Below are 14,214 nucleotides of genomic sequence, written 5' to 3'. Positions count from 1 at the left end.
TCAGGGTGGTCATCACTAGGCTGATCACTCTGCGAATCAGACAAAACAGAGGAAAGGCGTAGACGTCGAAGTTGTCCCAAGGGTGTTGCAGCACATCCTCCGCAGCTGGCCCTGGGTCTGGCACATCTGAACAGAAGACCTGAAGTTTCCTGTTGTGCCGGGTGGCAAACATATCTATGACTGGACATCCCCACAGATTGAACAACCCCTCCGCGATGTCTGGGTGGAGGAACCACGCTATCCCTATCACCTGATTCTGGCAGCTGAGCTTGTTTGCCACTACATTCCTCTTGCCTGGAATGTATCTGGGTGACAGCTCTACCGAGTGAGCCAGAGCACATTGTCAGCTGATGAAGAAGAAGGGACACCAGGCCCCCCTTGCTTGTTGACGTATGACGCTAACGTAGTGTTGTCGCTCATCAACATCACGGAGTGTCCCATCACTCGATCCTGAAACTCTTGGAGGGCCAAGAGGGGCGCCTTGAGTTCTGGGATGTTGACGTGAAGGTGATTGTCATCTTGGCGCCACACTCCCGAAGTCAGCAACTCCTCCAGGTGTGTGCCCCATCCGTCAGTTGATGCATCCAAGAACAAAAGCATGTCTGGAGGGGGAGTATGAAGGCATACTCCTATTAAGAGGTTCCTGTCATCCATCCACCAGTCTAGGTCCTCTTTCATCTCCTCCAAGAGAGGGATGAGAAAAGACTGGGTTGTGCAAGACTGGGACCAGTACTCCTTCAGTTGCCACTGCAGGGACCGAAGGTGTAGACGCCCATGAGGGACCAGCTTCTCCAATGAAGACAGGTGACCGATGACGACTTGCCAATGCCGAGCTGGCTGCTCCTGTTGAGACAGGAACAGCTGTGCTGCCTTCCTGAACCTGCTGATACGAGAGCCTGAGGGGAAGACTCTTGCTGCTACCATATCTATCATCATGCCCAGGTACTTTATCCTCTGCTTGGGGGGGTGAGATTTGACTTCTCGAGATTTACCACCATCCCTAGATCATGGCAAAACTCGAGGAGCTGGTTCCTGTCCTGATGCAGGAGCTCACCGGGACCAGTCAATTGTTGAGATACCTAAATAGGCATATTCTGTGCAAATGGGCCCGAGCTGACACTAAGGTGAACACTTACATGAACACCTGGAGAGCGGTCGAGAGCCCGAAACAAGAGTGCCCTGAATTGGAACATCATCTCCCTGAGGATAAAGCAAAGGTACTTGTGGGAGGATGGATGGCTGGGTATTTGAAAATATGCATCCTTCATATCCACTGTAAGCATGAAGTCGTTCTCCCTCATGGAGATGAGCACGGAATAAGCTGTCTCCATTGTGAACCGAGTCTGACAAACGAATCGATTCAGAGGAGAGAGGTCCATGATCAGTCTCCAGCCCCCTGAATCTTTCTCCATGAGGAGGACACGGCTGTAAAAGCCTGGGGACTGATCCAACATGATTTCCACAGCACCCTTGCTCAGCATGGCTTGCACTTCTTGCCTGAGTGCGAGATCCTTCATTGAACCAGGAATGTACGTACTGAGACAGACTGGAGAGTTGGTGAGGGGTGGCCGAGACTCGAGATCCTTCATTGAACCAGGAACGTACGTACTGAGCGGACCGGAGCGTTGGTGAGGGGTGGCCGAGACTCGAAGGGGAGTAGATGTCCCTCCCAGAGGACATCCACTGTCCAGGTCTCCGCTCTGTATCACTGCCATATTGCCCAATGGCTCAACAGGCACCCCGCCACCATTGGCAGCAGCTGGAGGGGAATGCCGCTCCTAGCATTTCCCCCTCTTCTTCTTTGCCTTGCCCCCTTTACCGGACTGGAAAGAGATCGATGAAAAGGGCACAATTGCCCACCCTTCCCAGCGGAAGAAGGAGGCTGGTGTTCCCGCAGGAACCCTTCGAAGTCTTGGACTTCTTGGGGGCCGAGGAAGTGATAGCCTGGCCCAAAGGCCGAGCCGCAGTGGGGTGCAAAGACCCGTAGGTCTTGGCCACTGCCTGGTGGACAAGGTGGTCGCTTTCTTCGGCCCAACGCTTGTCCACCGCAGCATCCACCAGCTCTCTCGGGAAGAGAGAGGCAGAACCCACCAACAGTCCATTCCGTAGGGTCATTGCCGACTCGGGACCAACAGACCTGGCAAAACAAGAAAGGACAGCGTCTCTTCTCTTTAACACCAGGTTCACCCACAGGTTTGCCGTCTGGTGGGCAAGGTAAAAATGGCTCTACCTCCAGACTGGCACAGCCTCCCAAAACCAGTGTCCTCCTGACACGATAGCACCCAAGGAGGCAGCCACTTTGGATACTGAATGACCACAGATCCAGCCAGTAGACTGCCTGGAGAGCCACCATAGTGGTGGCTTCCAGGGTTGCTGCTTCTTCCTGCGAGAGGGAGATTCCTTCAGCAGTAAGCTGCTGCAGTGAGAGACCTGGGCCTAGGCACACCAGGTCTGGGTCAATCTGCTTGGTTGGCAATGGCCTCTCTGAAGGCATATAGAAGCACTTCTGTCGAGGCAGAGGAGGAGGAAGCAGCTTATCTGAACGGTTCGAACGAAGTGAATTATCTTGCCCAGAAACAAGATTATTCACTTGATCGAGAACTCCTTCAGCAAGTGTGGACCACGGCAGCCCCACTGAAACCTTGGGTTCCTTTTTTGGACCCCAGAAGAATCTGAGGCGTGAAGGACAATCCACAGAAGAGGAAGTAGTCCCTTCCCCAAGGTCGTTGTGCTGATGGATCAGTACAATGACCTCTGCAAAGGTCCTCTGTATCTCAGGGGTGTCCACATCCTGGGGGAGAGGACCCTCGAGTCCTTCCAGGGTGCAGTCCTCAGGCTCTACTCTCCCAGCAGGAGGGAGAACCTCGGGAAACCCCTTGGAGTCTTCCTGCACTACGCGGGTGTACGACCTAGTCAATCCAAGGACTGAGCCAGGTACATATGCCTTTGTAGTCGAACTCTGGGGAGAGGAGTCTCCAGAGTTCCTCCTGTCCGACTCACCCCTCCCAAGGAAACCCAGGAGGTTGAGGGTGATTATATGTTAGTTTTAGAAGTTAATCATTATTATTTTATCTTTACTTTGTGCATTAGTGAAATGGTGTGACTTTACAAAATGTATAAAAAGCACGTTTAATTTTATAAGATGTTTTTACAGCAAAGCAATCTTTATGTTTAAAAGTATCTGTTCTTGTTGTGACGTCACAGGACAAAAATGGCAGGAGGAAGAAAGTGTAAACAAATGCAGGCGGGAATGTTAAATAGTGTGTGATGCAGTAGAGAGAGCTCTCTGATGGTTAGGTTATTAATTTTGGGTTGTAAGTCTGTTTTGTGGTTTTTGTAGTCATAAGCTGGGTTATATTATAAAAGAAGAACATAATGAACAGGTGGGTGGATCGCACAATTGTAGCATTTTTGGACGGGTTGGGCTAGAAAAACTTTCAAGTGGTAGCAGAGCGTGGTTTTCCCTCCCTTTAAGCTATAAACAAAAATACAGGACTAGTAGAAGAGTGGACTATATTAAGTCTTGCAGGAAAAAGATCAAGCAAATCTTGGACTGACAAGGAATGGGTTAACTTAACAGATTATAGTCATGTAGAAAAAATTGAAGATGAAGAAGAGGTTTTGCTAGGATTTGAAAATAGAAGTGTCATTGGAGCTAAAGAAAAAGAACTGCAAAGCTGGAGAGAAAACAGGGTATATAAGGTAAATGACATTGGACAAAAAGCTATATCTATAACATGGATAGTAACTGAAAAGGTAAAAGTGGGGGGAAAGGATATGTAAAGCAAGATTAGTAGCTAGAAGTTTTGAAGAAGAAATGGCCAAATGGGAAAAAGATGCTCCTACATGTACTGGCAAAATTTTAAAATTTTGTTTGACAGTAGTAAAACGAAAAGACTGGAATTGTTATACAATAGATGTAAAAACTGCATATCTACAAGATGATGAAATACAATGAGAGGTATATATATCTTAAACCACCTAGTGAAGATGGTTGGAGTGGATTATGGAAATTGAACAAAACTGTTTGTGGAGTCAAGGATGCAGCAAAGGCATGGTATTGTAAGGTGGTAAAACTGGTGGAGTTTAAAGGTGAGAGAAGTAGATTAGAACCTAATATAATAACCTAAAAAGGAAGTGAAGGATGTTTCAAGGAAACAATTGGGAAATTGAAAGGGAAATTGCAAGTAAGAGAACAAGACAGTAAAAGTTTCAAGTATATAGGAGTAATCGCAGAGCATAAGGAAAATGGAATTTGTCTTAATCAGTGGCAGTATATAAATTCTATAAAGGAACCAGAAGCTAGAAGATTTACAGGTAATAGAGTATTAGGACAAAAGGATTTAATAGAATATAGATCAGTGGTAGAGTAGTTGAATTGGGTATCGCTACATACCATGCCAGAAATATCATATGATGTTAGTGAATTAAGTAAAGCTTTTAAAGAATGAACGACTCAAGATATGAAAAAGCTGATTAAAATAGTGAGAAAAACTAAGAGCATAATGGGAGAAGTGATACTGAGTGAGCTAGAAGAAGAAAAGATTTATTGGGAAGCCTATGTAGATGCTTCATTTGGGAATATTGAAGGTGGTCATACACAATTAGGTTATGTGATATCTTTCACAGATGGTAAGAGAAGTCCCATACTGTGGAAATCCAGAAAATCCAGAAGAGTAGCAAAGTCTACCATTGAAACAGAAGCTCTGAGTGTGGGGGATGCCATAGAAGGATTGATATATTTCACACATTTGTGGGAAGAGATAGGAGGAGGGAGAAAAGTAGAGGCATTGGTTAAAATTGATAGTAAAACCCTAATGACTGCAATAAAATCAAGTACTGGAATCAGTATTGAGAGATTAAAAATTGATATTACAGCAATAAGAGAAACAATAGAATCTGGAGAAATAATGGAGGTGAGATGGATAAAAGGAAAGCATCAAATAGCTGATGTATTGACTAAAGCTGGAGTTTCAGGGGAAAGTATTAGAAATTACATAGAGGGTAAAGAATTGGAGAATAATGGAGATTAGAAGGGATTAGGATAAGAAGAGACTGGAGGGGAGGGAGGAGGAGATAAGTGTGGTTATATGTTAGTTTCAGAAGTTAATCATTACTATTCATTTTTAGTTTCTGCATTAGTGAAATGGTGTGGGAGTTACAAAATGTATAAAAAGCAGGTTTAATTTTGTTTTTATAGCAAAGCATTATTTGTTTAAAAGTATCTGGTTGTGACGTCATAGGAAGTGACGTCATACGACGAAAATGGCAAGAGGGAGAAAATGTAAACAAATGCAGGAGGGGTGTTGAATAGAGTGTGATGCAGTAGAGAGAGCTATCTGATAGTTAAGTTGTTAATTTTGGGTTGTAAGTTTGTTTTGTGGTTTTTGTAGTCGTAAGCTGGATTATATAATAAAAGAACCATGTGAACAAGTGGGTGGACCGGATAATTGTAGCATTTTTGGGCAGGTTAGGCTAGAAAAACTTTCAGGGGACAGGAGTCAACCTGCAGTGACAGCAGCCCGGGTCCAGGAGAGCGCTTTTGCCTTGGCGAAGCAATGTCCCAAAGAGAGAGTAGTGGTTCACGTGAGCTGTGCCAGGCACTTGACTGGACTAAGCCAGGCCAGTCACGCGAACATGATCGGGGACTGGTGGAGTCAAACATGCGGCTGGCTGACAAGAACTTGCGCTGTCCTCTTGAAGGGGCCCCAGTCTTATTCGAGGTCGGGACCTCAAAAGAAGACTGTACAGGGAACCTCCTCTCTGTGTCTCGCCAGACGCTCAGACTCAAGAGACCAAAGTACCACCTGGGAACCTGGCTTGGCACTGGGGGCAGTGAAGCAGGCGGAGCCAAGACATCTGCATGTCTTGGCTCCTTCTCCTGTCCTGTGCCCGAATCGCTACAGAGAGCAGACTCTCTGGTATTGGTTTGGGACTCCTCAGAGGCCTGGGTATTCAGAGCGGTTCATGACCGAGCACCCGACACAGCGCCAGCCTTCAAAGCGGACTTCTTAGGAGCGGCAACGGGTGTGCAGACCAAGGTTTGCATGCCCACAGCTCCCGAATCACTAGACCCAGGGGTCAACAATTCGGTTTCCTGACCTGAAGGACGGGAAGAGCCGACGAGAGATCCCACTGCCTCCCCTGTGGAAGGAGGCAGTCCTTAAGAAGTCCAAGAATGGGATTTCTAAGGGGGGGGAGAAGAACAGCCTCCTTCTTCTTTGACCGACGAGCCTCGGAAGAAGAAGGGGAGGAGGTGCCAGACGACGACAATGACGATGAAGATGACTTCTTCAGGATGGCAGTCAAAACCCCCATCCAGGAGGGAGCCGCAGATGTCACAGGAGCAGCCAGGGTGGCCAGGGTAGCGGGGGTAGCGGGAGCAACCCGGGCAGCAGATTCGTCAACAGTGGAGGCAGCAGCAACCAGGGCAGCCAGTACAGCCCAGGAGTCAGGAGAGCCAGGAGCAGCGACTGGGGCAACCAGACCAGCCTGGGCAGGTGGGGGAGCCAGGACAGGCTGAGAGCCTGGGAAGCCAGGGAAGCCAGGAGCCGTAACCAGGGTGACAGGGATAGCCTGGGCAGGTGGAGCAGCCAGGATAGCCCAGGAGCCAGTAAAGCCAGGAAGAACAGGAGCAGGAACCATAACATGAGGCACGGAAGAGGTCACCATCATGGAGGGTCCTGGCTTGGACAGCGCAGCCACGGAGAAGCCAGAAGGCAGAGGCACTGTGTGTGCTGGAATGTGGGCACAGCAGTCACCTGGGTCCCCAGGTGAGAAGAGACAGTCACCGGCATCTTGGAAAAAGCTGTCATAGTCACAGTGCTGGTGGTAGCAGCAGCGCGGCGTGGGTTACCACCGGAGCACCAGTCAGATGGGCAAGGAGACCCTCCAGTGATGGGAGGCCAGGGAGACGCAGGTGGAGCCAAGTAGAAGTCAGATCCGTAGCCTGCCCGAGAGAAGCCTTTACCACCAAACCTAGGGAAAAAGTTGGGTCAATGGAGGGAGTATCTACTCGCTCCCGGGGGAAAAAATTCCCCCCCAGGGTGAGCAGAGGCCTCAAGAAGAAGTTGTCCTGATTGTTCGCTCCCCCTTTTCTACAGCCAACGAAGCATGCAAAGAAGACGAAGGGGAGTCCTCTCCCAAAGGAGAGGCAGCCAGAAGGGGAAGTTTGCCAGGAGAAAGAAAATCCTGAAGGGTTAGCCGCCAAAGGAGTCATTGGGGGTGTATAACCCTCAGATGACGCCTTGGAAGGCTTTCTTCGGTACTGTTTCCTCCCTCCAAACTTTGCCCACTGCTCAGCTGACCAGGAGCAACACTCAGCACGAGTAGATAACCGTGAACACACAACCCCTGCAAGAGGAGCAAAGGGCGTGCGGGTCCACATCAATATTAGACCTAAAGCTACTGCACTTCTTCCCGCCAACCCCAGGACACTCACTGGGGGAAGGCGGTCTTACAAGGTTTATTTCCCTCATGGGCTTGCATACTGAGAACAAATAGACAAAGCACTCACTAGCAAGGAAAAAGGATGATCCCACTGGGAAAACAGCTCAACAGCAGCCAAGGCTGAGAGCAAGAAACATATCTGCATTGCATGATGGCCAAAAGCAAATGGGAATGTTTACATCTGGGCAGGCGGGACTCCTGCCTCACGGACGGTAATTAACTACCTAAACACCAAGTTCGAAAGTTCAACCGCCACTTCCAGTTTCGCTGAAAGTAATTCCTAATGTAAAGGACAGATGGTTTGTATATCGTGTCGGAACAACGCAATTTTTAGATTGGGAATTATCAAGTGAACATTCTCTTAGCTCAAAACTTTCAAATGAGAAAATGCCATTTGAAGAATTAATCACAGGGAAAAACTTATGCAAGGAATCTTTGACAGGGAAATTTACTTGGCTGGAAATTACAGTTTACATCCTTGATAGGTGGGAGTGGACATACAAATTGGCATACACCAAAAGTCTATAATTGTATGCTTTTTTTACTGCTGAACAATATTAGGGGATAACCCTTCCTAATTTCTATCATTCAGTTGGCAGTAAACTTCATTCACAAAAGAACCAAAACAACCTTAACCTTGAATTTTTCCACCTTTAAAATACTATTACCCTCTCATACATGGGTATTAAACTGAGTACTGTAATGCCATATGTGGCTGCTAACGGAGAATTGCAAAATGGGGTAAAGACATGGAAAAAATGGCCATATCTGTTAATTTTCCACAACCAGTGCACTAATCATTAGATCATTACAAACCAGGTAAACATCTACATGGAGAGAGTCTTAGTGAAGTAAGCCACAACCAAAAAGGCATTGAACCATTCTACAGGCGTGTGTGTGTTTACATAACACTGATTCAGTTCAGGAGCACACTATGAAGACATTAGCAGAAAGCTGGGGTAACCTCATCCTGAAAAACAATAAAAATATCACACCTTGATAGGTTTGGAAGTGTTGAAAAGGGTGAAGCGAGAGGCAGTTCATTAGTAGTATAGTGTATACAGAAGCGGCAGGATGAAAAACAACAGAATGACCCAGATGACAGTAAGATGACCTAGACCAGGTAGGAATTAAAGTAGAATGTGTACACAACAGAACACAATGAGTTGGCTCATATCTCTCATAACATTTAGAGGTAAATCTGACATGGAAACATCATTGATGATGGTTCTAACAACTGGAAATCTGAGGTGTCTATCTATTAATATAAATGATTTCCAAGGACCTATAACAGGCCTTTGCTGGCACCACAGAAACAGCCTTTAAACTTGGTAACTGTGGATTACTGTATATATTACTGCATGTATATGCATTCTCTATTTCATGAACACCATCTCTTGCTAACGCTTGTGCATGAATCTGCACTCTGCAAATGCGCATGATTATTCTTCCTGCTTCTCTTGGCGCGAGTTGTACGCCTTGCGGTACCCTCTCTGTGTATACCTGTTTGCTGTATGGAATAAAACAACTTATGACTCGGGATATTATTTCTCCATCCCTGCAACCTTCAGCAGTCTCCTACAAGACATCATCACATATCACCAGTAACATGGTAGATAATTGAGGACAGGTGCAGTACAAGAGTTGTAGAAACCATCCACTCACCTATTGGAAACCTAACACTTTCTTTCATTATCAAGTGGCAGCATGGACATCAAGAAATGCCCTATGTAACTAAAGATCAAGTGGCAGCATGGACATCAAGAAATGCCCTATGTAACTAAAGATCAAGTGGCAGCGTGGACATCAAGAAATGCTCTGTGTAACTAAAGATGTTAACAAATGGTGTTATAATGTAATGCACAAATACTGAGTATTACAAACAAAATTAATTTCCTTTTCTGTACAAGCAAAATGAATTTCCTTTTCTGTAGAGTGTGCCGGGCTAGACTTTCAAACAAGATTACCATACTTGTGGCTTATGTAACAATTCATAACCATCTCTTATACTTAACCACTTACCAAAGAACTGACATAAAAACGAGTATGAATTGGGAAACAGCTGTTCTGCAATTTCAAGGGATTTTACTTAAACATAAAGGATGTTAGTTTATCTCTGTATACAGTACCCATTTTATATTTATGTACAAAAATAAAAATAATTCCATTAATATATTCGTTTCTTTTGGCAACTAAAAAATTATTCTCTTAAGTTTCGCAAGTAGGCTCAATCAGCTGATTCTGGAAATGTAAGCATTACAAATGGTAGCCAGTTTGTTTTCTTGTACATAATATGATGATGATATAACAAAACAATACAGTATAAATAAATCCTCTGAGTAAAGTAAGTTTCATTACCATTGCCTTTATCTTAAATACAGTTGTAATAGCCCATTTGACTTGTGCAAATGGATACTGTGAGTGTAACACCCAGGCTAGCCTAGGTAAATAGTTCACACACACTTTGTGTATGGTAATACAATATGGTAACAACTGATAAGAAAGTTGCTGTATAAAAATAAATTGTCATATAACCACAGTAGGCTGTGGGCAAACACACGTAGGCTACCTGCCTACTGAACTGTGTCATTTACAAGAGAGAAATATAAGGGGTTGCATTTTTTTTTAAGTGTATTTGTGCATATATTGTAAAAATATGGGGAAAAAAGACAGATACAGTAGTTGCCTTTTACATAAAGTTTTCAGTTTAAAGTGTGATGGTTAGTTTTATGAGCATACTGAGTGCTTACAGTTACTATGTGGCACTGCCCCTAACACCCTTAGATTTTTTTACTTGCCATTATCCGATGGGCCCTTGGCTCTATTAATCTGGATAACTGAAAGATTACTGTACTTGGTACCATACCAAGAGAACAGAACCCGGAGCTAAACCACAAGCTGAAGACGTGGGAAGTTGATTGCAAACAATTAGAACCTAGGATCCCACTCAAAATTGCTAAGGTTGGTCTACACAAGCAACCACCAGCACTACCATGCATGCACACACAGCCAGATAAGCCAGAGAGACCAGGCTCAGCACCTTGCTTGGGCATGGTAATTCACAGGATGGTTTTCATAAAACACAGGAGAGGGGATATGAATAAGAACTCAACCAAGTACTGTATTATGCAGGGTGACCTATACTCATGAACTGGTTCCTAACAACCAGGATGATCAGAACAGATGGGAAGTACCAAATCTCGCTACTGAACTTTCTGAGAGGAATGTCTAGCACATGACTAGTCCCAGCTGATCCCCTTCCTTTCTCTTATCATGGCCCCTTTTCTAAAAAGTTATGCCTATGGCAAGACTTAAGACTTGAAAGAACCTCTTCTTGCCATTCCTTTAGTCCAGAGACAAGGACAAAAAGGAGACATAGAGGATCACAAAAACTGTGAAAAGATGCTCCCTTCTGTTTCTTAAACTTATTCTGACTACATCTTTATCTCTTCTCTCCCACCATAACAGAAGCCAAGGTTAAAGCAAAAGTCTGCGGAAGTTAAGATTAGGAGGAGGAAGGAGAAACCATGTGGGTTTCTCAAACAAATACTACAACTTCATGAGGAGGTCAACAATGACCAACGAAGCCAAAGCTAGGTGGTCCTAAAATGCAACTAGACTGATCCACAAGGGTGTTCATGGAAAGCCAAATATCATAAGGTACTCAACAGATTGATGTAACACCCAGGAGTAGATGGCATTGCAGGCACAAGGGTGGAAGGCCCAGGAGTATCCTCAAGAAGCATACCAAGAGCAACAACAGCAGATGCACCTCTGTTCCATCATGAGCACAAACAAATGCTGGAATGTATGATCAGACAAGCCATCTCAACCAGAAAGCATTAGGAGATATAACATGGAACGCCATGGGAAAGGTAGGGCACTTCTGGAAAAGGAAAAAAAATAAGTTTAAAAAGATTTGCAAGTGTCAAAGGTGTTTTACCACTAGATGACACAGGTGGCTGCAAATTCTAACTGCCAAACACAGAGTAAATAACCACTGCAAATCCAACCTCTGCCACTGGCCTGTAACTGGTGAGAGTACACAGTCAAGGGTAACAGAAAACAAAGCCTGAATGCACACAATAACTCTCAATCCAAGTTGTTGAATCAGTTTCCACTTTCTCTTGAAAATTTTCCTTTATAGAACACCTTGTGTAGTTCAGATTTTTAAAAATTTGGCCAAACAGAATGGAAATACATAGCAAACATAGCAAAAAGTTTCAACAGCAAGTAACATTAAGACATCTACACAGGAAGGTGACAAAAAAAAGAAAAAAGGGTCGGGTTCTCAGCCAGCATGGCAGTATTCCCCAATTCCCCTACCTATCTTCAATTCTTCCTTATTACCAAACTTCAATCACTGTTTCCAGTTGGCACCCAAAATATTCCTCAATAAAAGGCAATGGTTTGTGTTCTTGTTTTGTGTTCTTGCAAGAAACAAGCCTGTTCAAACAGCACACACACCTTGGGTGCACAACACAGAATTTTATTTTGTATTGTAGAGATTAAAGGAACACAAAAGATTGTCCCAGCAGTCAATGAATGAACTATTGTAATTACATTATTATATCCTTAAAAATTAAAAATATTACCACAAAGTAGCATCATCTCATTACTTGCTTCAGTCCAACACTAATAAACAGAACCTACTACTGGCCTCCCCATGCATGACAATTTATGGTCAAATCTAACTCTCCACATTAGGCTAATAGCAAAACAAGTTGTATTTAGAAAAATCTTATAAGGGGGTGAGAGATTAGTACATATACGAAAACAATTTAAAGTACTTACGGAAGTGAACTACACCAGTAGCTTGGCCCATAGGTGCATGTCTTTGACCCCAATAAAGCACTTTCTCCAGGTAGCATGCATGTCGCTGGTAAAAGAATAAGGGTAATTAGACTGTTAAAAGAACAAAAATTGTAAATCAAATCATAATGAGAGAGAGAGAGAGAGAGAGAGAGAGAGAGAGAATACAAGGCATACAGTAATGTCAATCAGTGGGACCCATAGGGTCATTCAGTTCTATTGTGAGAATGAATGAAAATGAGAATAAAATAATGAATTTAAAAGTACAATGATCAAAAATAATGAATTTAAAAGTACAATGATCAATGTTCAAAACATTACGAGCCCAGAAATTTAATTAATAAAATTAAAATTGCCACAAATCAGATTAAAAAGGACATATTTCCATAAAATCATCAGGTTCTTTCATAAAAACCAGAGGCCTTTAAAAAATTAATAACTGGGCCACCATCAATGTTGACACCTAAGATTTCAGTGGTGGTTTTACTATCTAGGTGGTACACCTGCCTTTCATTAACAAATCCAGTACAGTGAACCAGAACATGCTCTACTGTCAATGAAATATCACAGTGAGCAGACAATGGAGCACTGCTACTGTCAAGAAGAAAACTCTGTCTGTTGGCAGTGACCAACCCGCAGCCCCATTACAATAATTTCAGTCCTACTACCGCTTTGATAGGATGACTGCCCAATTAGTAAGATGGGAAGACGACCACGCTCCTGCCACTTACTGAGTATATATATGTGAACAATAACATTGTATAGCAGGGTACTGTATTTACATCCATTTCTCCTTGGGTACAGGCACTCTTGGCTTCTCTGTCTGCTTCTTCATTTCCTAGCATCCCAACATAACTAGGAATACGACAAAAACAGACTGTTTTACACCTACACAACACAAAAAGGCCTCACCTGAGCCTTCTGTCCTTGAGAATAGCAGATAGTTCACCTGTATTTTGCAGGTAGTTCAACTGTATATACTGAGGCACAAGAGAGAGCTTGTCAACATCACAAAAATTGTATGTGACAACAGTTATACCAGCTCCCTTGCTTGACCCTGAGCCATAAGCAAAGATTTTATTATCTTTAATTAGGTTTCATCAAGTTTTAAAAACAGTGACTTTATTATTTCATTACAGTATTTTTTTTTATTTTTTCTTGCACAATTTAGCTTTTGGTATGAGCCAAGGTGGAATTTTGGAAGAGCCAACTCATGAATATTCTTAGTCTTTGATATTTATCATTTACAGATTTTTCTTGCCAAATTTGGAATGGAACAGAAGATCTTTATTTTAAACTACTAGCATTAAGTTAATAAATAAGCTTATCTGATGGATTATCAGCATTACTCTTAATCCTCAAGTACTGGAGGCCTAAGTCCTCTAGTCAAAAATCAAGTGGAAGTTGGTGTATGTCTACAAAGATTCTCGTAAGATGTTGGAAAAGCCACAGAACAGATCTGCAGACCTATATTACAGACAGCACTGAGTTCATGGAGTTTAATTTTAACTGACAAACAAATCTGGCATCTATAATATACCTCTGATCTAAATAATGCATCACATAGTCCTAGCAAAGATTTTTCATCTGCGCCTCAGTTAAAGCCCGAAATCACTTTCAAAAGATAGAGGGAGTTCTTTACTTTGCACTTAAAATTATTCATATGCTTAGACCAGGTGAGTTTGGAATAAAAAATCATTCCTAAGAACTTGACATCATCTGCACATGGTAGAATAGACCCATCAAGTTTCTAATCTGGTATAACTTCTTAACATTCACACCTAGTAAAATGAACAGCAGTAGTCTTACTGGTAGAAAACTTGCAACCATTTATTTTTGTCCTTATGGAGGTAGAGATCATGGATTTTTATAAATACCTGCAAGCCAATTCAGCATTATATGCAGAGCAATAAACAGCTACATCAACAAAAAGAAGGCCTTCACGGGATGTGA

The 14,214-nt window shown here is 43.4% G+C and overlaps 1 protein-coding gene across 1 annotated transcript in view; it reads right to left on the bottom strand.

The window, feature by feature from the left end:
• Positions 1-14,214, bottom strand: part of Sap-r (Saposin-related) — a 168,492-nt gene that overhangs the window by 136,243 nt on the left and 18,035 nt on the right. Inside the window, exon 3 of the mRNA XM_067095684.1 lies at positions 12,244-12,328. Coding sequence (XP_066951785.1) covers positions 12,244-12,328 — 85 coding nt within the window. The remainder of the gene's footprint in view (positions 1-12,243; positions 12,329-14,214) is intronic.

This window comes from Macrobrachium rosenbergii, chromosome 51 (assembly GCF_040412425.1).
Source record: "Macrobrachium rosenbergii isolate ZJJX-2024 chromosome 51, ASM4041242v1, whole genome shotgun sequence".
Classification (NCBI taxonomy): Eukaryota; Metazoa; Arthropoda; class Malacostraca; order Decapoda; family Palaemonidae; genus Macrobrachium; species Macrobrachium rosenbergii.
The sequence above is the reverse complement of the archived record's forward strand: the minus strand, read 5'-3'. Positions and strand labels throughout refer to the sequence as shown.